At 53.2% G+C, this 24,659-nt stretch overlaps 3 protein-coding genes across 6 annotated transcripts; 1 reads left to right on the top strand and 2 right to left on the bottom strand.

The window, feature by feature from the left end:
* Nucleotides 1-243: 243 nt before the first annotated feature.
* Nucleotides 244-3,710, bottom strand: FCER1G (Fc epsilon receptor Ig). Its single transcript, XM_027095413.1, has 5 exons — nt 3,359-3,710; nt 1,411-1,502; nt 1,215-1,250; nt 763-783; nt 244-608 (listed from the first exon to the last, which is right to left on the bottom strand). The coding sequence occupies exons 1-5, from the start codon at nt 3,696-3,698 to the stop codon at nt 546-548; spliced, it is 552 nt and encodes a 183-aa protein (XP_026951214.1). The 5' UTR covers nt 3,699-3,710; the 3' UTR covers nt 244-545.
* A 332-nt stretch (nt 3,711-4,042) lies between these two features.
* On the bottom strand, nt 4,043-13,415 carry NDUFS2 (NADH:ubiquinone oxidoreductase core subunit S2). Of its 4 annotated transcripts, XM_027095408.1 has the most exons (14): nt 13,099-13,415; nt 12,188-12,294; nt 9,211-9,401; nt 7,563-7,683; nt 7,272-7,384; nt 6,943-7,017; nt 6,695-6,772; nt 6,482-6,567; nt 6,158-6,277; nt 5,315-5,444; nt 4,940-5,035; nt 4,677-4,760; nt 4,476-4,533; nt 4,043-4,284 (listed from the first exon to the last, which is right to left on the bottom strand). In XM_027095408.1, exons 1-14 carry the CDS (start codon nt 13,191-13,193, stop codon nt 4,247-4,249), a joined length of 1,392 nt encoding a protein of 463 aa, XP_026951209.1. In that variant the 5' UTR covers nt 13,194-13,415; the 3' UTR covers nt 4,043-4,246. The 4 variants fall into 4 exon arrangements, with proteins under 4 accessions (XP_026951209.1, XP_026951211.1, XP_026951212.1 ...); XM_027095410.1 differs by lacking the exon at nt 4,476-4,533 and having other exon boundaries at nt 13,099-13,229; XM_027095411.1 differs by lacking the exon at nt 4,677-4,760 and having other exon boundaries at nt 13,099-13,229.
* Nucleotides 13,375-24,618, top strand: ADAMTS4 (ADAM metallopeptidase with thrombospondin type 1 motif 4). The gene is made up of 9 exons (XM_027095407.1): nt 13,375-17,582; nt 18,687-19,010; nt 19,262-19,394; nt 19,946-20,116; nt 20,827-21,113; nt 21,221-21,407; nt 21,661-21,836; nt 22,762-22,937; nt 23,432-24,618. The coding sequence occupies exons 1-9, from the start codon at nt 16,959-16,961 to the stop codon at nt 23,856-23,858; spliced, it is 2,505 nt and encodes an 834-aa protein (XP_026951208.1). The 5' UTR covers nt 13,375-16,958; the 3' UTR covers nt 23,859-24,618.
* The last annotated feature ends 41 nt before the right edge of the window (nt 24,619-24,659 follow it).

Below are 24,659 nucleotides of genomic sequence, written 5' to 3'. Positions count from 1 at the left end.
GCCTAGACCCCCAACACATTACTCCCTGCTCCAGCATCCTGCTAGAGAGCCTGGGGGTCAAGGGTCTCATCCTTCCCCCAGTCACAGTCAGCATTCATCCCCCAATCAAGCAGAACAGCTCTGGTCTATTAGACTATGAGTTATGGAAGGTCAGGAACTAAATTTGCCTTGTGATATTTTCAGTATCCAGCCTAGGCTAGTAGAGGCTGAGGAAATGTATGTTAAATGAATGAATGAATAGAGTCCAGTCTGCGGTAACTTTATTGATGTTAGTGCCTTCCGTTTCCATCGTTTAGTGGGAGTTGGGGACGGGGAAGTGGAGAAGGGTGGCATAAAGAGGTGAGACTAGAATATAAACATTAATGAAGAGCATCTGAGGTCTTTGACAGGGAGGAGGAACCACTGGTGTCTATTAATGGGGGGCATAGCGTCATTACAGGGATAGGGTCAGCTGGCATTAACGGCGGGGAGGCATATGTGATGCCAGCTACGAGGGCTGGGAGGAGAGTGGAAGAAGGAAGTGACCAAGGGCATCTGTTCTAAAGTTATTGTGGCGGTTTCTCATGCTTCAGGGTCTCATAAGTCTCCTGGTTCCGGGTGCTCAGGCCCTGGAGGTGGAAGTCAGAAGACAGTCAGGAGCTTGAGCCCATCACAGGGCCTCCTACCCACCCCCAGAGGCCCTACCCCTTCCAAAGTTCACTCAAAAGCCCACCCTCTTCTGCTGACTTCCTGGGACTGGGGTTGGGAGGCAGGTTCACTCACCGTGTAAATGCCATCTGATTTCTGCAGAGGTAAAAGGGCAAGGCATTAGAGACCCACATCTCCAGGGCCCCTCAGCATCTTCTTCCCTACCCCGGGAGGTATGTGTCCAGGGGTGGCCGCCCCCTTGGGCTAGAGGGCACTCCCATGGATACTCGGGGGAAGAATGCACATTTGCCCATATGGCTACCAACACACATACACACACAACATACAACACTCTCACGTATGCCTTGTCACTCTACACTTGACTCTTCCTCGTCACCTGTTGAATATTTTGTGATTTGGCTAGGTGGCAGGGTGGGTAGGATGAGGTAGGAGGGGGACCTCTGAAGCTTACAGAGATCAGCACCTGAGTCCCATGCCCCCCAGAGACCGCAGATCCCAAGGCTAAAGCCCCAGAAGGGCTGAGAGACTGAAAAATTGTTGATACCCAGTTGAGGAAGGGTCCATACCTCATAGCTGGCTGTAGCTGCCTTTCGCACCTGCAGCTGGAGTAGGGGAAAGGCCATCAGTAAAGGTGGAGTTAGTGGCCCAACCCCACCTCCAAATGTTGTAGGGGAACCCCTTTTATTCCCTCTCTTTGGAGCCATGCTGCCACCACCCTCCCATTTCTCCTTCCAGCCCTCATCCCACGCTGCCCAGCCCTACCTTGAGTCGACAGTAGAGCAGGGTGAGGATAATACCATATAAAAACAGGATCGCATCCAGGATATAGCAGAGCTGAGGTTCTCCCAGGGCCGCTGAGGGGACAGAGGGTACCCATGGGGTCAGGGGCAGCAGGAAAGATCTGGTGCTCAGAGGAGAGAAAGAAAGGGCTCTGGAGGTAGGACGGGACTTGGAGGGGCACCATCCCAGGGAAGAAACTTCATCTTCCTCTCTCAATTCCTATTTCTCTCACCTCTCCCTCTTCTTCCTCACCCTAGGCTAGGGGTAGGACAGGAAGTGTGAACTGTTCTGTTGTGATGGAACTTATAGGTTCTGAGAGTTGAGAGCTTCCCCCTCAGCCCCCAACCCTCTCTTTTTAGCACTGTGGGTTCCTCAGGCACCACTGAGCATTCCATAGCCCTCAAGGGACCCATTTGAGTTCACTGAGCCAAGACCAAAACCTCGGCCCAGGGGGGTCAAGTGAGTGGAGGCAGTGACAAATTTCAGCAAAGAAACCACAGGCGTGTCTCTGCTAAGTCCTGTGACCTGTTGCTAAGGGCTGGACAGGAAGGATGTGAGCTGAGGAAAGGAGGGAAGGCAATCACTCTATTATGGGTCATCTAGCCTCAGCCACATCGCTTTCTGTCCCCCCCACCCCCATCCAACTAAGACACTTAAATATGTAAAAACAAGGTGCCTGCTTTCCTTGGCCTTATAGATACCGATGGCTCTGCACATAAGGCTGAGCGAGTGTCTTAGCCCAGGCTCAAGGGAATGACCACAAGCTGTATGGATTCCGGCTCCGGGTACTCTGCCCTGTTACTCACCCTGGGCCACTGAGAGAGGAAGTTTCGTGCAAGGAAAAAATCAAATAAAGTCTGAGCTCCAGCCTCTATCTGCTCTGACCCCTATCAGAGGGCTCATGGGCATGTGACATATGGGTGAAGTACGTTTTATTCTGTGACACTCTTTCACACACGGTATTACATAAGTCTCAAAACTACCCCGTGACGGAAACATCATCGCCATTTTGTAGATGACGAAACCAAGGCTCAGAAAAGCTAAGTAATTCATTTAGGGTCACAGTGTGAAGTACCAGAGCTGGAATTGAAATTCAGGTTTTCTGCGTTCCAGGTTCGTGCCCTCTCTCTTATGCCTCAGTGTCCCTGCTCCCTCATCCCATGGCAGCAGACTGGCCGCTCACTCAGTCCTTCCATCTTCACAGCTGGGCTGGTGGAACTCCATCCCAGTCCATCCAACTTCCCCATTTTCCCTTAAGTTTCACTAACCTCTTCCTACCCGAACCCCAGCTGTAACTATCCCTCTTCAAAACACAGACGACCCAGACAGAGCGAGGAGAGTTTAGAGAACGCCTGGAGCCTCAGAGCTGCAGAGGACTTCCCATTTCTGCCTCCATTTCTCAGCTGACGTTTAGCTCTCTGGAACTGGGCATTGTACGCTGCCCCCACCCTCACATCAACTGTGCCTTAGTGATGACCCACAGAAGCCGCAATCACGTATCTGACTACCCTTGCCTCACTCCTAAACACAAGGACAGGCCCCTGCCTTCCTGAAGGGGGCTTTATATTATTTAACCAGCTAGAGGTCAGCTCCCAATGGAGAAGACCAAAGGCACCCCACAGAAAATGCTGATCATGAGAAACAGAATTTTCCCCCAGACCAGCTTTTCATGTCATACACCCACTCCCTTCCTCTGCCAAACTGAAGACTTACGTGTGTATCAGTCCTGAAAAAGTAAGAAGGGGACAAGAAAGGAGGGAACTACAAGCCCTGCGCCCTGACAGAGACTGGGCAGGACCAGCCGCAGGGTCTCTGTGCCCATCCTCCCAGTGCCAGCCTCCCTCTGTCTGTCCCTGCCTCAGCCCTCAGACACATGCCCTTGATTCCAACCCTGGAGCCCAGCTCACTGTCCCTCACCAAACCCTCTTACCTGCTTGTTCAACCAAAAGGATTAAGAGCAAGACCACTGCTGGAAACATCTTGGGCAGGGGCTGAAGGGCCGCGAGCTGGGGATCCGACGCTCTGACGGCACCGTGCAGCTGTGCTCTGCGAGCGGCTCCCTGACCACAGCGTTGCCCCCTTCCTGCCACGCCTTCCTCTGAGCTCTGGCCCCTTCCCCTTCCTGCACTAGAGACCGGGCGGCTCCCGGAAGGGCCAACCAAGGGAGCTAGGAGATCCGGTCTCCTACGTCTCCGTCCTTCAGTGACCAAGCCCCTGCTACCGTGGAGAGGCAACACCCATGCTTGGGAAAGGCTATCTAAACCCGCCATCTCACTCTAGCCCTGTTCAGAGACAGAGCTCTGATAACTTGCCCCTCAAAATTCCCTAAGACCCCATGATAGCCCCTTTCTCTCCCCCCTGGAACTCTGTACCCAGTCTTCATTTGAGGAGTTTACCAATTGGTGTGGGCAGCAATGTTTGGGCAGGGAGGAAGTAAGGGAAAAAGAGGAAATGGGCAATGGAGAAGTGGAAAGGACAACGGTCACAAAAGGGGCAGAGATGCACAGGAAAAACTGCTAAGCACTGAGTCTAACAGAGAAGTACAGGGTTAACACTAATGAGTTTCCCATCAAACTGAAAGACAGTAAGATACTGAGAAAGACATATCCACAAGTTTGGGCTTGGGGCCAGAAGGCGGCTAATTTATTATAATTTCTCCTTTTCCAGTACATGCACAGAAAGCCTGACAGCTAAGCATTCATGTACGTGTACACACACACACACACACACACACACACACACACAGTCCCATTCCCAACGATGGACAGGCTCCGCAGATGAAGCAGGTAGGCAGGGAGGTCCAATGCTGTTCCCGTGCTCACCGATCTACTTCTCCAAACACAATATCTTGGGTACCTAGGAGGTCAGGGGGAGGAGAAGAAAAGTGATGTTACCAAGAATCTAGAACTCATTACTGTGCTCAGGAAACTGAGGATTTCAGTCTATGCCCATAGTCTATGTTGAACAGAAGTGTTCAGTTTCTGTCCCCAATCAGAGTCTCAAACTCCCTTGCCTAGAACACCTCTACTACACAACAGGCCTTGTACCTATGATGGCAACGACGTCCGCCAACATGTGTCCCTTAGACATCTTGTCCAAACCAGCCTGCAGAGATTAAGACAGCAATAGTGTTAGGCAAGATTAACAGGGTAGAAGGAGGAGGAGTGAAAGTGCATAAAAATCTCGACCAAGGCCATTAATTACTGGCTTTGTGTATTAGCGTTAGAATCTCTGGGGTTGGTTCTTACCAGGTGGGCAAAACCAGGAGCCTTGATCTTGCATCGATAAGGGCGGCTGCTGCCATCAGACACCAGGTACACCCCAAACTCTCCCTGTCCAAGGAAGAAGGTTGGCTGCCTCCATTAACAGGAAGAACCCTTTCCTCTGCCAACAAAAACCTCTCTATTCACCCTCACGTCCTCTCTCTCACTGATGAACAAGCATTTATCTGAACATCCATCGCCAGTCACCCACTCCACGTACTGTCCTTTCCTTCCCCTTCTTGCCTCACCTTAGGAGCCTCGATGGCAGTGTATGTGGCACCTGGAGGAACTTGGTAGCCCTCAGTATACAACTTAAAGTGATGAATCAGTGACTCCATAGAAGTCTGGAGAGAGGAAAAACGGAGCGTCAACAGGCCAGACCCAAACTGTATGGCAGGTGTACCCACACACAGAAAATAATGCTATCCCCAGCGAGTCTAAAATCCCACATGTAAGCCAATGGGCACAGAAGGTATAGAAAAAGAGAGGAGGCTACGGGAGGTTAAGAATCTTATACAGTGAATTCTTTGAAAAAGGAAAACTGAAAAGTAGGAATTTAGTCCCAAGATCCTCCTCCCCAGCCGCTGCCCCCTTTCCCCCTTTTCCCTCCCCCCATAGCTAACCTTCATCTCCGCTCGTTTTGGTGGAGACACTTTGGCATCGTCAACCTTGATCTCCCCGGGAGGCATCTTGTTCAGACACTGTAAGATGATTCGAAGGGACTGGCGCATCTCCTCCACCCGACACAGGTACCTGAAGTAGATGAGACAGACTCAGATCAAGAGAAGAGCAGCCAGAGGATGAGATGTGAGGCTGGGAGGATGGATGCCCTTGGCCGAACTGCACAGTGCTAGGTAACTTTCCTCATCCTTTCCTCCTAGTACAGCATCTCTGCTTGGCCTGGCCACCCATAGAAAACCTACAGTCTTCTGATTCAAGCACTGAGCCCTCTCCTAGTTTTCTCAGACCAAATCCTCTTCTAGTTTTCTCAGACCATGTCCTGTAGTAGTTCCCTCTTTAATTACCCTCTTAAACATTTTTTGGAGTATAGAACAGGTGAGAGTCAAAGTGACTCAAAAAGAAAACAGTAGCAAATTTTTCTTGGGGTCAGTGAAGAGGAATGGAATTTGAAGCTTAGAATCTAGTGGAAACAGCACTGGATAAGGAGGATTCTAGTCTCAAGCACTACTAACAGAATCATACCCCAGGCTAATCTCTAACTTCTGTGCTTCAGCTTTCTCAGCTATAAGATGCAGCCCAAACTAGTCCCATCTAAGACATAAGAAGAATGTAAGGGTAAAATAAAATGTCCCATATGTGCAAGTACTTTGAAGAGCAACCTAGTTTAACACACACAAGAGCTCCAATAGATACTGGAAAGGATGAGAAAGAAGAAAGCAGTGAAGAGAAAAGTTAGACAGGGGAAACTAGCTGGAAAATGAGCTAAGAAGGGATCTGGGCCTCACCTATCATAGCAGTCCCCTCGAGAGCCAATAGGAACATCAAACTCCACCTGGTCATAAACATCATAGGGCTGGGTCTTCCGCAGGTCCCACTGGATGCCCGAGCCCCGGAGCATTACCCCGCTGTAGAGAGTACAATGGGACCAAGGGTCACTTTCCACAAACCAAGAAAAGAGGCATGCTCTCTTCCCTAGTCTCCCCTCTCCCTCCCGCACACTCTGGGCATGGGATACAAAGACAGCATGGCAAGGAAGGCACCACACCTGAAGCCAAGAGATTAAGCTGGAACCCACCCGCCCCTGAGGAGAGAAGTCTTATTCCTCACACCTAAAGCCATAGTTAAGTGCGTCTTCCGCTGTTACAACCCCAATGTCGACTGTCCGATTCCGCCAGATCCTATTGTTGGTCAGCATCTGTTGAGCAAGAGAGCTGGTGTGTGAACACTCTTCAAATACCTCTGTATTTCTTTATAATTGGGGATTAATCCCATAGATCCTCTTGGGGTAAAAGAGGGATTTTTCCCACGGACTCCTATCTTACCTCCTCCAGCTCATCAATGCGAAGAGAGAAGTTCTTAGAAAACTCATAAATGTCATCCATAAGCCCAAGGGGTAGGTCCTAGAAGACAAACGGAGAATCGATAGGGAGTGCAGGGTCTCCACTGAGGAGAGCCAGCCCTGCCTCAGGGATACAGGGTTAGCGCTTCCATCAGCCAGGGCTGCCCTCCAGTGGCCACAGAGGATACAAGCAAGGACTGGACCTTAAGAGAGGCAGGGGAGCCTGCTCACCTGGTGCACACCTCCTGGCCGGACATAGGCAGCATGCATCCGAGCCCCAGACACTCGCTCGTAGAACTCAAACATCTTGAGAGGACACACTGGGAATTAGTGACAAAGTCCTGGGCCCCTAAGTCCAACACCACGATGGTCTACTCCCCCGCCCTCAGCCTTCTGGTGCCCAAGCAACCCCTCATGACACAGAGCTCCTCAAGATATAACCCAGGTTAAATATACCTTCTCCCCCTAAATGTTCTCTCTCCTTTTACTCCCGTCTCCTTCGTACCTTCTCTACCTCTGGCACCTCCTTCCCTTTTCCTATTCTTTCCTCCTTCTCATACCTTCTCCCTTTCTTCAAACAACCAGAAGAAAGGGGTCATGGCCCCAATGTCCAGGGCATGTGTGGTCACAGCCATGATGTGGTTCAAAAGCCGAGTGATTTCTCCAAACAGCACTGTAGAGGGGTGAAGACAAGAGAAGGATGTAGGAGCCAAGGATCCAGGCTGACAGAGCAGCTCTGGGCAGAGCCTGGGGTCTGCCTACTAAGCTCCGGTTCGGCACTCCTAAGATGCGGGGCAGAGGCACCATGCTGTACTCTCAGTGGGCCACAGGAAGAAGGGGATGGGGCATACCTCGGATCCACTGTGCCCTAGGAGGAGGTTGGATGTTGAGCAACTTCTCTACAGCCAGTGAATAGGCCTGTTCGTTACACATCATGGACACATAGTCTAGCCGGTCAAAGTATGGAAGGGCCTGGGAAGAGGGAGGAATCAGGATCACATCTAACAGGCCAAGGAACCCTCAGTCTGGCTGCTAGAAGCACTGCTCTCAGTGGGCATCAGAGGTCAGTGCTACATAAACCTTCCCAATCTCAGGAGCCTCAGAAAGGCAGGATGAAACACACTGAAGGGGTGAAGGTGGGGAGACCCCGATTTGTCATGTTTGCCCATTTCCATGGTGAAAATACTCCTACGAAGTCCCACTTTAAACTACCAACATTATGTAACTGACCACAGACAGCGCTGGGCCGAGTAGCACACCATTACACAGTATTTCCACGATACAGATACAATGGAAGTAACTACCTAAGGAGCACAGCGTAGAAAAATGTAGTAAAATAATGAAGGCATGGATTTTGATACTTCTTACCTTGATCTTTAATATATTAAATCACAAGCTAGTATAATCTGATTTTTAATAACAGCTGTGTTTAACAACTGGCTCACAAAATTCCTGAAAATTTAACAGTGTTCTTGTGAGCCACTGAGTTAGCTCCAGCACACCACTGCCAACCAAGTCTTCTGGGCCAAGTGACGCCTCTGTCAAAGACGATCGCCTCTCTGAGATACTGCAGGAGAAAGGTAATCTCAGGAGGAAATTAAGAACACCAGGAAGAATGGGATTTGTTTCTGTAGGAAGAGTCAGGTAGAAATGGTTCTTCCCCAGAATACCAAGAAAGCTAAGTCCTAGCTGTATGCTGAACCAGCTTCAGCTTCCAGGAAGGAGGCGGAGCTAAGAAGCTTCTCCTTGGAACAGCCAGTTCTTGCCCTGATGTCACTGTGACGTGGGATAAAGCTACAGGGTTTAACTCCATGGACTCTGGGACCAGAAACCATCATTGCCTGGACTCTTTGGGGGAATCACATTCTAGTCAGCTGGTTCTAAATCCTAACTCCATCGTCCTCTGTTATCAAGAGCTTTCTTCATGATAGTAAGAAAAAAACTTCAGATACCTATCCCAGATCCAGTTTCTTCAAATCTGACCCTACCCTCATTATTTGGGTCACAGAGTTCTCCTAAAAACAGCAAACTCTGTTACAAACTCCCTCCCGGTCACTCTGACTCACTGAGTATTTCGAAAACAAACTTAGAACGCTGGAAGATACAAGAATCAGCTGTTAAACCTGGGGAGTTGACGTCTCTCTCCTCTTTCCCTGACCCCAGGGACACCAGCTCTGACGTACTAGTACGACACAAGAACAGGGAAACTGAGGCACTAGAGTAAGGATAAAGGGGTCAGCCAAAAGTCAGCCAGAGAAGAGCTAGGAGTGTAGCTCCAGCTCCAAAGTACTTCTGCTGGATAAACCAAATCCACATGATTCAAGTCAAGCATCCCCTGCCACATCCCTCCATCCTCCCAGTCAAAACTGTCCTAATAAACTCAACGGGCTACTCCTCTCAACACCCCCCTCCCCTGGGGTTTTGGGGCAGTGAACTGGCAAAGTCCGAGGCTAAAGCATCCCCAGGTCCTGGCAACAGGTCCCCGTTCACCCCCCACACCTGCAGATAGGTCTTGTATTCAATGAGCTTCTCCGTGCCTCGGTGCAGCAGCCCGATGTGAGGGTCACACTTGCGCACCATCTCCCCACTCAATTCCATCACTAGCCGCAGGACTCCATGGGCTGCTGGGTGCTGGGGCCCAAAGTTCAGGGTCAGGTTCGACACCAACGTGTCCTTTGGAGGGTCCTCATCTGAGAAGTGGGAAATAGTTGAGCCAAATGGTAATTCCTTTGAGAACCCCCAAAAGACAGCAAGGAGTTAATATCTCCCTGGAGACTTTCCATCTCACCATTCCATACCGTGCTGATTTCCTAACCTTTATCATAACCAGGAGGAAGACCATTAGATGGGAAAAAGGGAAGGGAGACTAAACTTTCTGATGAGAGGGACCATGAGCCTCACTCTTTCCATGTCTCTCAGGATACCTTTAAAAAACTAATAATGAGGGGCTTCCCTGGTGGCGCAGTGGCTGAGAGTCCGCCTGCCGATGCAGGGGACGTGGGTTCGTGCCCCGGTGCGGGAAGATCCTACATGCCACGGAGCGGCTGGGCCCGTGAGCCATGGCCGCTGAGCCTGCGCGTCCGGAGCTTGTGCTCCGCAACGGGAGAGGCCACGACAGTGAGAGGCCTGCGTACCAGGAAAAAAAAAAAACAAAAAAACTAATAATGATAGATAACACTTATACAGTCCTTACTATGTGCCAGGCACTACTCTAAGCACTTTACTTATTTTAATTAATTTAATTATTTCAACAACCATATGAGTAGTTGATACTATCATTATCCTCATCTCATTGGAGAAGTTGAGGCCAGAAAGACTAAATGAATTGGCAGAGTCAGTAAGTGGCAGAGTCAGGATTTAACTCAGCCTGGTCAGCTCCAGACTCCACACTCTTAACCACGAAGATACACTGCTCTCCAGATGTATCTGCTGAATGGACAACTAATTGGGAAATGTATACTTAATTCTTACTATTACTAATCGACAGTTTTTACCCTCAAGAGGCTTACAATTTAATTCGGGAGATAAGTACATGTGAGAAACTAGTAACACAGGTCAAATTTACAAGTTGCCAAGTAAGTTGCTTAGCCGTTAAATATTTAAAGAAAGGAAAGAACACTGTGAAGACCTCGTGGAGGCAAGATATGAGCTGGTTCTTAAACACAGGGAATGATTCAAATAGGTAGAGAGAAGAGGCATCCCATGCTATGGAATGAACACATGTCAAATCTCAGAAACAAGAAAGTAAATATCTATGGAACTCTTGTTTGCCAAGAGACAGATTAAGTGTTGGCAGGCAGTAGGGGGTAGTGGTTCAATTATCAGTATTATTTATTTATTTAAAATTTATTTATTTTATTTATTTATTTTGGGCTGCACTGGGTCTTCATTGGTGCACACGGGCTTTCTCTAGTTGTGGCGAGCAGGGGCTACTCTTCGTTGCGGTGCGTGGGCTTCTCATTGCGGTGGCTTCTCTTGTTGCAGAGCACGGACTCTAGGCGCACGGGCTTCAGTAGTTGTGGCTCGCAGGCTCAGTAGTTGTGGCTCACGGGCTTAGTTGCTCCGCGGCATGTGGGATCTTCCCGGATCAGGGCTTGAACCCGTGTCCTCTGCATTGGCAGGCAGATTCTTAACCACTGCACCACCAGGGGAGCCCCAATTATCAGTATTATTACTAACACTTAGGAAGGACTTAGCATGAGCCAATCACTACATTACGTGGTTTACGTTACTTGTATCTCATTTAATGCTTACAATAACGCTATGAAGTAGGTACTTTATTCACTGGTAAATGGAGAGTTGAGATCTGAAACCAGAGTCTACCTATGCAACCAAAATTCTTCACCATGGGCTTTGGAGTCAGACAGACCCACGTACAAATCCACCTGTGTCCTCGACCACTTTTTAATCTCTCCACACCACAATTTCCTCAAAATTGGGATAATATTAGTATCACTCTCATAGGTCTGTTGTAACAACTAAGTGAAATAATGCATACAAAAACACTCAGCACATGGTAAGCACTCAGCTGTTGTTACTGTTAAATTTTTGAAAGGTTAACTGGAAGTTCCTTTGAAGGTTTTCGATCAAAAGAATGAATGACATGCTAAAATGATGTTTGGGGAAGATAAAGGCATAGACACTGTATAGGATAGCTGGAGGGAAACTGTATCAGTGGCAATAACCCGTCAAAGAGACTTCCGAAATAATCAAGGTCTAATACAAAATAAATCGAAACAACAAAGGGAGAAATGACCAGATGTGAAACATTATTAAAGAATCTGCATGTTATTGAACATAGACATGGAGGGCAAGAGAGAAAAAAGAGCCAAAAATGACTAAAAATCTTCAATCCTGAGGGATTAGGAGAATGAGGGAGTCACTGATCAAAATTAAAAATCACGGGCTTCCCTGGTGGCGCAGTGGTTGAGAGTCTGCCTGCCAATGCAGGGGACACGGGTTCGAGCCCTGGTCTGGGAAGGTCCCACATGCCGCGGAGCGACTAGGCCCGTGAGCCGCAACTACTGAGCCTGCGCGTCTGGAGCTTGTGCTCCGCAACAAGAGAGGCCGTGACAGTGAGAGGCCCGCGCACCGCGATGAAGAGTGGCCCCCGCTCGCCGCAACTAGAGAAAACCCACGCACAGAAAAGACCCAGCACAGCCAAAAATAAATAAATAAATGAAATTTAAAAAAATATATATATATACTGAATCTCTGGAAAAAGCTGAAGCTAAAGATATAAATTTGGTAGGGATCTCGAGGGTTGACTGGGACCTTCTCTTTCTTTTCTCTTGGAATATTCTACTTGACAAACACCTCCTATTATCACTACAGTCACGTTTGTTGAGTTGCAAGGTTAAAGCAGCAAAAAGAGTTGGCGGCTAAAATTTGCCTCACACGGAGAGCTCAAGAGCACTTAGAAATCAGCTTGGGGCATGGAGGGGTGTAGGTTGGGACAGTGGCACTGGGCACTCACCATTCCAAGGTGGAGGCTTCCAGTGGGCTGTTTCCTTGGTGGGGTACATGACAGCGCCCCCAAACTGCTCTGCCCATTCCACATCTGGCTGCCATTGCCGAGCACCTCTGGGGAGGTAATGACAGATCCTACACAAAGGGCCTGAACAGTGCTTGGTTCCTCTGTTCCCATTCACTTTCAGGTGGGCCCAGGGAAGGGTGTCTTGGATTCTTCAATGTCAAGTCACTGACACAGAGTTGCGTCGCTTTGGCAGAACAAACCGGAGCTCTAGAGGTTCCATCCTTACTAACAACTTATTCCTGAAATCACTTCACCTATCACCCGTACACATGCAAAGCCGGGGATCCCAGCTCCTTTAAATTCTGGTCATATTCATACTCCCATTCTGGTGAATATGAACTCAAAAAGGTGTTTATTCAAGGTCAACCCAAGAGTAAGAAAAGAAAGCGGGGTGGGGCATGCTGGCTCCTTGGCTCTGCTCAAGTACGGCCAGAACAATGCACTGAGGCCAACCCGGGGATTCTTGGTTTATGTTCCTCCTTTAAGTCTATCGGGGTTGCTCTCCTTTTCTTCCACAGCGTTTAAGGAGACTTTTCACCAGTCGCGCCCCACCCATGAAGGGGTTTGGGAAAAGCAGCAGGACATAAAGGGAGGGTGACATTATCACTAACACTGAGGCGCGGAGTCTCCCTCCAACTGATTTCACCTCTGGCAGATCGAGCTCAAACCCTCTTTCCTCCCTCGGCCAAGGCAGGCACCACTGGATCCTGGAACTCGATAGAGCAGGCTTGGACGAGGGGTCACGGGCCTGGGTCATTCTTTCCTAGGGGGGTCACAGGGCCCGTGGAGACCCCGGACTCGAGAAACCCCAGCCCTGGGGACAGCGCATCGAGGGCTGCGCTTGGTCTCACCTGGTGGGCTGAATCGGCAGTCGGGCCCCAGCCCCGGGCCGCAGCACCAGGGCCGCGACGCCCCGGAGGCCGCACAGAGCCCTGAGCGTCGCCATCTTGCCCCGCCACAGACTGCGGGAAGGAGAACCGGGCGGAAGTGCCTCTTGCGCGCCTCCTGTGGGCTTCTCGCCTATTGGCACCACTCAGCCGCCCTCTTGGAAGCTGGCGGGGTCGCCGAGCGCGAACCTGACAACATCCGGGTTCTGCACCCCGGCTTCACTTTCGCTTAAATACCGGAGGCTGAGGCCCTTGCTTCCCACCGCTCCTGGTGGGCTCTTCTAAGGCTGAGCAGGAGAAACTTGCAGTTCCTGCTGCGGGGAGCGGCGCCCTCGTGCACCATCGCCGAGCTGCCTGCGCGCCTTAGAAAGTGCCCTGCCGCCCGGAGCCAGGCGGACGCTCACATGGGGGCCCTTCCCCACTCCTCGCGTGAGCTCACCGCTGCTGTAGCCCTGCTCTCTGGTTGTGTCTGAGCCCTGCCCTTCTGGGGTAGACCCGGGCTTTGCCAATTACCTCCTTGTCCCCGAATCCAAAAGATTCGGAGCCGGGAGAGCTAGCTAATTTCCAGACGGCCTAAATGGGTTAGGGAAAAGGGGCCCAAGTGGGGCTGGGCGGGCCTGAGAGCTCCTGTCAAAGTAAAATGAAAAAAGAGTAGGATGCGAAGGCCACCAGCATTGGAGCGGGCTGCTGCGGTGTGTAGGAGCCACCTCATGAGGATAGGAGGTCCCCTATGGGTGACCCTTATATCTGCCAGGCTTCCAGAGCTCACAGAATTACAGACCCAGGAAGTGCCCTTAGCGATGCCTCGCACCCCACTTCCACCCTGGGTCAATCTCTTTCACCTCATATCTTTCTGACCCGGCCTCTGTACTGGCCAACGGCATAGAACTGTAGCACCATCAGGAGTCTGATCCTAATCCTGTGTGGAGGAGACAAAGAGGAGTTCCAGCCTTGGAGCTAGTTGCTGTTCTCTCTGCCTCCAAGCCCAGCTCCAGCTGGGCCACCCGTTAACTTTGCACATCCCTCCCACTTGGGGCCTGGAAAGAGGCCTTCCCCAGATCTCCTCCAGACAGGGTGCCTGGGCCACGGCTCACCAGCAGGACAGCAGGGTGGGGCAGACAGACCAGGAGAGTGGCAGAGACAGGGAATTCTTAGCTGCAAAGAAAGAGGGGAAAGCCAGACTTCTAGCCTGGGAGTTGACCTAATGGGAACTGTACCAAAGGGTGAGGCCATATCCCTGACTGGGGGAACTGACTGGGACACCTGGGTGGGCTCGGCAGCCCTCACAGAGCCAGGCAGAGGCTGTGCCTCCCTGCTCCCCTCACTCCCCACCGTCTCCCTGGGCCTCCTCTCCCGGTATAGCTGAAACACACAGTGAATGTGGTGATGGTGAGGGAGGACGATGTAGGGACTGCATTTATTTGCCCTAATCCAGCCTAGGAGAAGACAGGATGGACTCCGGGCTGCTTGGCCCTAGGGGCAACTTGAGCTGGAGCTAGGGTGAGGGATCCTGGGGGGCTGCCTAGGACACTGCATCTTTTGTGCCTTCTCCAGGCTGCCAACGCTCCCCACACACACACTGCTGCTGTTACTCTAAGGCCTTTTGTCTCTCACTGCTTACTCGCCCCCTTTGTCCTCGTCTCAGATGCGGGTGCAGAGGGGCAGTAAGAGTCCTCTGGTGACAGCTCCTCTTGCTCCTGCCCCTTCTGGTCTCCCATCCTTTGTCTGACTCCTGCAGCACCAACCCCCTCCCCTTAGGACCAGGGTCAGGGCATGTGGTGGGTCAAGAGGTGGGTCCTGCAATCTGAAGGGAGTGGGTGATACAGGAAGTGATGGTCACCAGGGCAGGTATCTGCAACCTGAGCAGGAAGGGAGGGGAAAAGGAAGTGTTCTGGCGGACGGGTTGTGGAGGACAGGAGGTGACTAGGCCGAGAGTGAATAGAGGAGTGGGGGCAGGGGCAGGTGGTCTGCCTCTGGGAAAGGAAAGTGCTGACGGTACTCTCCTTCCTGGGGATATCCTGGGGAAAGGAGTGGCCATAGCATGGGGTGAGCAGAAATTGCCCTTACTTCTGAGCCCTTTCCTTCCTTGTCTTGAGAATCCACCCCCAAGACTTCTTTGCTGAGTTCTCTCCAGTCCCAAACCAAGGAAATCATTCTGCTTCCTTTCCCTAACATTACCTCTTCCTCCCCAAGCACTCTCTCCATCCCAGGCACTGGGTTCCTGTTTCTCTCAGTTCCCTAATTTTCCTGTACCCACAGTGCTACAACCACCCTCTCCCTGTCCCATGGGGAATGAGAAATAAAAGATTACTAGATATTACAGGAACCACTGGGTTCTTAGGAAAAGGTGGGGCTGAAAATGGGAACCAGGTGGGGATTCCCTCTGATGGACTGACATAGGGTACTTCTGGGTTCCTGAGAGAGCACTTCTTTCTTGTGCTGGGGGCTGGCTGACTTGAGGCTGGGGGAGGGTTTAGGGCAGTTGGGAGTGGGTAGGAGCAGGGCCAAGAGCCTGGGGGAAGCTACTGGGAGCTGGGCCAGGGAAATGGGGAGTCAGGAAGTGGGGAGGGGGAGTTCTGGGGGGAATGGCTGTCTGGGCTTCTGAGGGGGCGGGGAATGGTAATTCAGGAAAGGGGATCCTGAGGGAGAGAAGGTGCCACCCTAGAGCTCCCTTCTGTAGAAGGAAGAGTCGTTAACCCCTCCTGCCTTGTCCTCTGCCGGCCCCATGTGCCCATTCTAAGCAGACTCATCCTACCTTTGGGCAGTACACTCCCTGATCACTGTCTCCTTGCCTGCCCCTTCTCCCTGCCTCCTGTACTCTCTCCAGCTTCTTGGTCCCATCCTGAGCAGTGTCAAGCCACCTCCTTCCTTTGTTCGGCCGTCTTGATGCTTCCTTACCTGTTCCCCACCCTCTTTCCCTGGCAGCTCACTCAGTTCCCTCGGCCCTGGAAACCAGCCTCTAGGGGCAGAGGGCATCATGAGGGATCCCTGAGAAAAGGGAGGATGTGCCAGGTTAGACAGTGGGAGCTAGAATTCTCCTGGGACCGTGGTCCCTTCTCCGCGTGTGGTCCAGGCCCTTTCCCTGACTTCCTACCCCTCCTGGGGCTCTGTCCCACCAAAAGGGGAAAGAGACAGCTGAGAGCTGACTGTGGGGTTTGGGAAAAGACTATGTCATCAGCTGGCCCAGTGCCTATGATCCATCCGGCTGCTAGAGATTCCCCTCCCCTGGGCAAGTCCCATTTTTTTTTAAAGGAAAACAAAAACTAGATTTTTGGGAAGCAATGAAACACCCATCTGAGTCCTACCACCAGAGCTCCTGGCTGAATGGCTTATAGCTCAGCCAATCGTAGTGGCTCAGGATGCTTAAAAGAGCTGGCGCGGAGAAAGGCTGGGAAGAACTCACAGGGAGACCCACAGACTCATAGACACGGGAGAGAGAGGAGGAGAAAGACAGAAACAAAGGCACGGCGGAAGGAGGCAGAGAGAGGACAGGCACAGAAGCGAAGCCAGACAGAGTCTGAGGGAGTGCAAAAGGAGAGGCCAGAGAAGCTGCAGAAGACACAGGCAGGGAGAAACAAAGATCCAGGAGAGGAGGGTGTGGGAGGAGAGTTTGGAGGAAGCAGACCACTAAGGCACCTCTCCTAAGCCTAAGGGCCAAGTTTTCTCCATCTCCTCTGAAGGTCCCCAGACCCTCTGAAAATTCTGCCTCTGACCCTGGCTGGGGTCCGAGCCCCGAGGCTGCAGAGAGGAGTTTTCCAAAGCCAGGGCAGGGAGGACTTGGTGCCCAGACGGCCTCAGTCCCTCCCAGCTTCAGCACCAGTGCCATGTCCCGGACGGACTCGCATCCCGGGAGGGGCTTGGCGGAGTGCTGCCTCTGGGGAATCCAACCCCGCCTGCTGCTCCCCAGCGTGCCCGTCTCCGAGCTGCTTCTGCTGCTGCTGGCCTCCCTCCTGCCCTCAGCCTGGCCGGCCAGCCCCCTCCCCCGGGAGGAGGAGATCGTGTTTCCAGAGAAGCTCAACGACAGCGTCCTGCCTGGTTTGGGCACCCCTGCCAGGCTGTCCTACCGCTTGCCAGCCTTTGGGGAGACGCTGCTACTAGAGCTGGAGCAGGACCCCGGCGTGCGGGTGGAGGGGCTGACGGTGCAATACCTGGGCCGGGCGCCTGAGCTCCTGGGCGGGGCAGAGCCGGGCACCTACTTCACTGGCACCATCAACGGAGATCCGGAGTCGGTGGCATCTCTGCACTGGGATGGGGGAGCCCTGTTAGGGGTGCTGCAGTATCGAGGGACCGAACTCCACATCCAGCCCCTGGAAGGAGGCACCCCTAACTCTGCTGGTGGGCCTGGGGCTCACATCCTACGCCGGAAGAGTCCAGCCAGCGGCCAGGGCCCCATTTGCAACGTCCAGGCTCCTCCCGGGAGCCCTAGTTCCAGCCCACGAAGAGCCAAGGTAGGCAGCCCTGGAGTCTGTGTCCTGCAGTGTCCTGCCATGTCTGTCCTACTGACCCCTATTCACCTTCTCTCCACCCACTTCCACTTCTGGCCAGCCTGCTGCTTCCCTCCCTTCTGTCTGCCTTTTCTCTTTCCACTGGCCTCCTTTCCTGGGAAGGCTCTGGTTTTTCCCTGCCCCAACCCTTCTCCTAGCCAGACCGCTGATCCCAAGGGGGTTCCCAGGGTTGGGTCAGAGACGCTATGCTGGGAATGACCGCTCTCTCTCTCCACCCCGACCTTGCCTGGCCATGGCATCCTACTGGCACAGTCCCCAACAAGGAGGCCCTCCTGATAGCCCCTTGGCCTTGACTCTTTTCTGGGCCCCAAATTTGATTTTCACCACCAGCTAAAGGAGTGAGGTTTGAGGCCCAAGAGACTGGCCTCTGGCTTCTGATGCTGTCTTCAAAATTGTTCTGGCAAACTGCAAACTAGGGCAGGAGTGGACCGGGGAGGAAAGGCATCCTGAACCCCCTTCTGGTCCGTCCCCTTCCCACATTGTGGACTGACTGCAAGGCTGCCTGAGGCTCCATCCTTTCCTCCCTCCCACTCCCAGTCTCCCCCCTTCTTCCCGTCCTTCCTCCCTCCCCCTCTAGCTTTAATCCAGACCAGACGCTCCCTCCACACCCGCCACGCTGAAATCTGGCCCTGGCCCTAGCTGCTGACTGAATTGTTCCTCCAACCACACAGGGAAGACACGTTGCAGCCCAGCCCTCTAGCCCCAGTCCTGCAGCCCCAGACACACTCAGGCATGGGGGACCCCAAAGTCCCTCCCAGAGGCAGTCCCAGCTGCTTTTCACCTCTTGGGCCCACATAGCCCTGGGACGTGGCATCCCCATCCCCTCCCCTTCTCAGAACCAGCAGATGATTTCTCAGCGTTACCACAAAAGCCCTGGGATTTGGAGTTGGGGGGGAGGCCCCACCGAGACCCATCAGGAATCCCGTGGGATGTATGTGGCCCAGCTGGCTCTGCTGAGTTCCAGACCCAGGAAGTAAGGGAGGGGAGAAGCGATCCATGGGTCTGGGAGGCTATTTCAGGATCCTCCTCCCCTTTTTTCCTCTCCAGCGCTTTGCTTCAGTGAGTAGATTTGTGGAGACCCTGGTGGTGGCAGATGACAAGATGGCGGCGTTTCACGGTGCTGGGCTAAAGCGCTACCTGCTGACGGTCATGGCAGCGGCGGCCAAGGCCTTCAAGCACCCAAGCATCCGCAACCCTGTCAGCTTGGTGGTGACTCGGCTGGTGATTCTGGGGCCAGGTGAGGAAGGGCCCCAAGTAGGGCCCAGTGCCGCCCAGACCCTGCGCAGCTTCTGTGCCTGGCAGCGAGGACTCAACACCCCCGAGGACTCGGACCCTGACCACTTTGACACGGCCATTCTGTTTACCCGTCAGGTGAGGCCCCGATCAGCACCTCAGGCCATGCACTGCACAACTCCAAGAAGCACCACTGCACAGACCGTGATGTCAGTGGTGCCCCTGGAGTTGTTCAACATGGTGCCTGGCCCCAGCCACACTGCCAGTGCTATCTGGGCCCTGACAGTGCTGGATACGCAGTGCCCAGGTCTCCACTAATCTGGATCTCAGCTCAGTGGATGCTGGTGTCTTGGTTCCTCATGTATTGTCTCTGATCTCCCTCTCCACAGGACCTGTGTGGGGTCTCTACTTGTGACACTCTAGGCATGGCTGATGTGGGCACTGTGTGTGACCCAGCTCGGAGCTGTGCTATCGTGGAGGATGACGGGCTCCAGTCAGCCTTCACTGCTGCCCATGAACTGGGTAAGTCAGGGGTGGGGTCATGGGGCACCTGTGATGAGTGAGAGAGCTATCAGGGGTGAGGTGAGGGGACAGTGAGCTCACCAGGGTACAAATGCAAGTCACAAGGTGTTTCTTCCTTTTCCCCAGGCCTAGGTCCAGGGCCATTACCCTTCTCTGCTCCGGATGTAGACAAGCATTTAGATTTTTCTATTAAATGAGATAGTGTGTAGAAATCTACTGTGAACTGTGTTTGGAGGGGAGGTGGCACAGTACTGAGAGAGATTATTCACAAGAGTCAGTGATAGAGTGGATGGAATCAGGGTTGGGAATGTAGGCTATAAGGAAAAGTGGGTAAGGAGGGGCCCTGAGTGTATCATGGGGAGAGGGGAGACAGAGCAAGGGGGGCTACATATTGAGAAGCCCTTGGAGCACCAGAAAGACATTGGGGGCAGGTTGGGATGGGGAACGGATCTGACCATCCATACCTGCAACCAGGTTTCTGATGGGCCTGCAACCCCCTGAGGGCACAGGGATGAGACCCTTGGACCCTAACAGGGCCTCTGCTCCCACAGGCCATGTCTTCAACATGCTCCATGACAACTCAAAGCCATGTGTTGGTCTGAATGGGCCTGGGAGTACCTCCCGCCATGTCATGGCTCCTGTGATGGCTCACGTGGACCCCGAGGAGCCCTGGTCCCCCTGCAGTGCCCGCTTCATCACTGACTTCCTGGACAATGGCTATGGTAAGCAGATGGCCCTCCCCTTTCCCTGTGCAGGACCCAGTTCCTGCCCCCCGCTGTACTTTCTCTTCTGCCGCATTTCACATGGGCCAAACTGACTCCTTCCAACGTGCCTCCTCTGCAGTGTGGGATGGAGTGAGAAATGCTGCTGCCTTTGTGTGGTTCCCACTTCCTCTCAAAATAAATAGCACAGCTACAGGAGGCAAGTTTTGGCTCAATAGGATTAGAACTGACCTTCTAAGGGCCACAGCTGTCCAACACTGCAAGGGGCTAGTTGTGAAAGAGGTGACTGCCTTGTCACTTGAGGTGTGCGTGCCTAGCAGTATGACTGTGGTTGGGCAGCGCTGTTGAGGAGAAGCAGACTCCAGAATTCTGTAGCTGGTTGGAATAGGTGGGAAGATCTAGTGCTTTGAGTTCCTATCCTGATCCTGTTCTTTAGATGTGTGTAGACGTGTGACTGTAAGTTACCATCTGTAAGATACGCATAATAACGGTAACCACCGCATAGGCTTTGGCCACGATTAAACACGATACTGTTGGTCAAGCATCCAGCCGATGTTCATCACATAATAAGCATTGAATACATTTGGCTGCTACTTAAAGCTTCTTCCAGCCCTAGAATTTGGATCTTAGGATCTGTCAGGCCCTGGGGAGCCCAAGGCTGGCACCCCTTCAACCTATTGGTGACGTCCTACCCCTGCCTCTTTTCCCAGGGCACTGTCTCTTAGACAAGCCAGAGGCTCCCCTGCATCTGCCTGTGACTTTCCCCGGCAAGGACTACGATGCTGACCGCCAGTGCCAGCTGACCTTTGGGCCTGACTCACGCCATTGTCCGCAGCTGCCGCCGCCCTGTGCTGCCCTCTGGTGCTCTGGCCATCTCAATGGCCACTCCATGTGCCAGACCAAGCATTCACCCTGGGCTGATGGTACCCCCTGTGGGCCCGCACAGGCCTGTATGGGTGGCCGCTGCCTCCACGTGGACCAGCTCCAGGACTTCAATGTGAGATCCCAAGGGCAGGGGAGGGGCAGAGGGCCTGGGGGAGGAGGGAGTGGCCCGTAGCCCAAGAGAGTGTATTCATCCCACTCTTCCATTCTGTCCTTCTGCAGATCCCACAGGCTGGTGGCTGGGGCCCCTGGGGATCGTGGGGTGACTGCTCTCGGAGCTGTGGAGGTGGTGTCCAGTTCTCTTCCCGGGACTGCACACGGCCCATCCCCCGGAATGGTGGCAAGTACTGTGAGGGCCGCCATACCCGCTTTCGTTCCTGCAATACCCAGGACTGCCCAACTGGCTCAGGTGAGGAGTGGGGGGGATGGGAGCCTTGGGAGGGATGGCTAGGACGGAAAGGACTGTCCCTTGAGTTCAGGGACCAAGGAGGTGTTGACTGTCCCTGCTGTTGGGGGGAGTGGCTTTACCCTTCAGGAAAGTGACAGGTAGTCTGTGGGGGAGAGAGCTGCCGTACTGTCTGGAGGTCTGAGAGGCTCGGTGGAGGGGCTGGTGGGGCAGCGTGAGGAGAGAGGGGCTCTGACTGTCCATTTTAACCCTACAGCACTGACCTTCCGTGAAGAGCAGTGTGCTGCCTACAACCACCGCACTGACCTCTTCAAGAACTTCCCAGGGCCCATGGACTGGGTTCCTCGCTACACAGGTGTGGCGCCCCGGGACCAGTGCAAACTCACCTGCCAGGCCCGGGCACTGGGCTACTACTATGTGCTGGAGCCACGGGTGAGAACCAGGATGCCCCAGGGCCCGGTCTAAGCTCACACACTACCCAACCCGCCCTCTACTTTCTGGTGGCAGAGATCCCAAACAGCACTACTGCTGGCGTTCCCACAGCCATGCCCGGGGCCCACTCAGACTTCTCCGGCCAGGGGTATTTAGAAAAGTAGCCCTGGACTCTGGATAAGTTGCCAGTCAGGCAGCTCTAGCCTGTCCCATTTCCCTTGGTTTCTTTCCCTCTCCCTCCCCCTTCTTCCAGTGCTCCGTTTTGTGAGAATGGAAGTGTGTGGACTTTTGGGCCCTTCTCTGACCCCCTTCCCATGGGCTCCTCTGGCAAATTACAGTGGTGGCCTCATTGAGCTCATGGATGGCCAGTCCCTCACTGGACAGGCCTCCTGGAGACAGCAATGTCCCCGCACCCCCCCTCTGTGATAGGGCCCTGGGTTGAGGCTGAAGAAAGAACAAGCCTAGCAGGTTTGCATCCTTCACCCCTGTTCTGGGGAGAAAGCCTGCGCGTTGACTGCCCTCTAGTGTCCAGCTGGGACGGTACCACCAAGATTTAGGGCTTGGGGTTGGGACTCAGACCTGCAATTCCCGTGTTGGCTTCTCTGCTTGCCAGCTGTGTAACCTTTGGGCAAGCTCCTAATCTTTCTAAACCTCAGCGTGCCATCTCTACAAACCTCAAACAGTGGTTTTGGGATTTATCTAGCTCTTAGCACCGTGCCTAATTCATAGTGAGTGCTCTGAAAATGGTGGCTTTTATGATTATCATCCCTTACAGTGGCTGGGGTTCCCTCCACACTCCATCCACATCCCCTCCCTGACCCAACTTTTCTGGCATCCCCTCCCTGATGGGATATGGGTCTTGTTCGACTTACCAACCCGTTTTGACTAAGGAAGACCCTTTCATCACTCCCTCTCTTCTCCTCAGGTGGTAGATGGGACCCCCTGTTCTCCAGACAGCTCCTCAGTCTGTGTCCAGGGTCGCTGCATCCATGCCGGCTGTGACCGCGTCATTGGCTCCAAAAAGAAATTTGACAAGTGCATGGTGTGCGGTGGGGATGGTTCTAGCTGCAGCAAGCAGTCTGGCTCCTTCAGAAAATTCAGGTTCGTTCACTATTTATTTCCTCCTCCCACCTTCCTGGATGCTGTCCTGGGCCCTGGGGATACAGAGGTGAACTCAACACTGCTTCTCCTTTCAAAGAGCTGACGTACAGTCTAGTAGCGGAGACAGACGAGTTCGCAGTTACAGCGCAGTGTCCCACCTGCTCAAAGGTGTCAGCCTGGGCTGCTGTGAGGGCACTTGTGGGCATCAGGGAAGGCTTCCCAGGAGGTGACCTCCCTTCTGGAGGAAGAATAGGAATTGGACAGGCACCAAGGAGGCGGGGCTTAGATGGGCACCTCAGTAAGGGGGCAGCCGGTGTAAAGGCCCAGAGAGGAGGAAGGAGGGCACATTTGCATGTAGCTCAGATCTAGGCTGGACAGCTCACGTAGGTCTGGGGAGACAACCTTCTATACACATACAATCATAACAAACACAGCTCAGAAAGGCTGAGAGGATTCAGGGAGATGCTGAGTACTCCTCTACTCCTTGCACACAGGTACGGATACAACGATGTGGTCACCATCCCCGCAGGGGCCACCCACATCCTGGTCCGGCAGCAGGGTACCCCTGGTGTCCGGAGCCTCTACCTGGCCCTGAAGCTCCCCGATGGCTCCTATGCCCTCAATGGTGAATACACGCTGATACCCTCCCCCACAGACGTGGTCCTGCCCGGGGCAGTCAGCTTGCGCTACAGCGGGGCCACTGCAGCCTCGGAGACACTGTCCGGCCACGGGCCCCTGGCTCAGCCTTTGACGCTGCAGGTCCTGGTGGCTGGCAACCCCCAGAACGTACGCCTCCGCTACAGCTTCTTCGTGCCCTGGCCAAGCCCTTCAACGCCACGCCCCCCTCCCCAGGACTGGGTGCACCGCAAGGCACAGATTCTGGAGATCCTCCGGCGGCGCTCCTGGGCGGGCAGGAAATAACCTCACCGTCCCGGCTGCCCTTTCTGGGCACCGGGGCCTCGGACTTGGCTGGGAGAATGAGGGGGTTCGGCAGCTGCCTCGGACCGAGACACAGTTGGGGAGGGGCTGTGAGGTGAGCCCGCCCCTCCTCTCTGCCTTACCGAGCAGGCTGGCCCTGCCCGGGTTTCCTGCCCTGGATGGCTGGTGGATGGAAGGGGCTGGGAGATAGTCCCCTATCTAAACTGCCCCCTCTGCCCTGCTGGTCACAGGAGGGAGGGGGAAGGCAGGGTAGACCCCGGTTGTATTTATTTAGTATTTATTCACTTTTATTTAGCACCAGGGAAGGGGATGAGGGCTAGGGTCCTGGGGAAACTGACCCCCTGCCCTCGTAGCCCTCACCCTGTCTAGGAAATCCAGGGTGGTGGTGATAGGTGTAAGTGATCTGTGTGTGTGTGTGTGTGTGTGTGTGTGTGTGTGTGTGTGAGGTTCCTCCTGCCTAGCTTTCCTCTCCCTGAATTTTCTTTTCTGGGAGAGGAAGAGTCAAGGGTAGGATAGGCCTTCAGGGAGTAAGGGATTATCATATTTTTAAATATAAATTGAATTCTGCTATTTATGTGCTCCTTTTGGAGTCAGACAGATGTGGGTTGCACCCTGGCTCCACATCTCTGAACACTAGTTTCCTCATTTGACGATAATAATACCTCCCTTGGAAATCTGTTGTAAGGATTAATGTAAATAAAGAACTAGCATAATGCCTAGCACTTGGTAAGTGCCCAACAAATGTCAGCTGCTGTCAGTTATTATTATCACCACCTTACCGTC

Source organism: Aethalodelphis obliquidens, unplaced genomic scaffold (genome assembly GCF_003676395.1).
Source record: "Aethalodelphis obliquidens isolate GAN/ISIS:26980383/991018 unplaced genomic scaffold, ASM367639v1 scaffold90, whole genome shotgun sequence".
Lineage (NCBI taxonomy): Eukaryota > Metazoa > Chordata > Mammalia > Artiodactyla > Delphinidae > Aethalodelphis > Aethalodelphis obliquidens.
The sequence above is the reverse complement of the archived record's forward strand: the minus strand, read 5'-3'. Positions and strand labels throughout refer to the sequence as shown.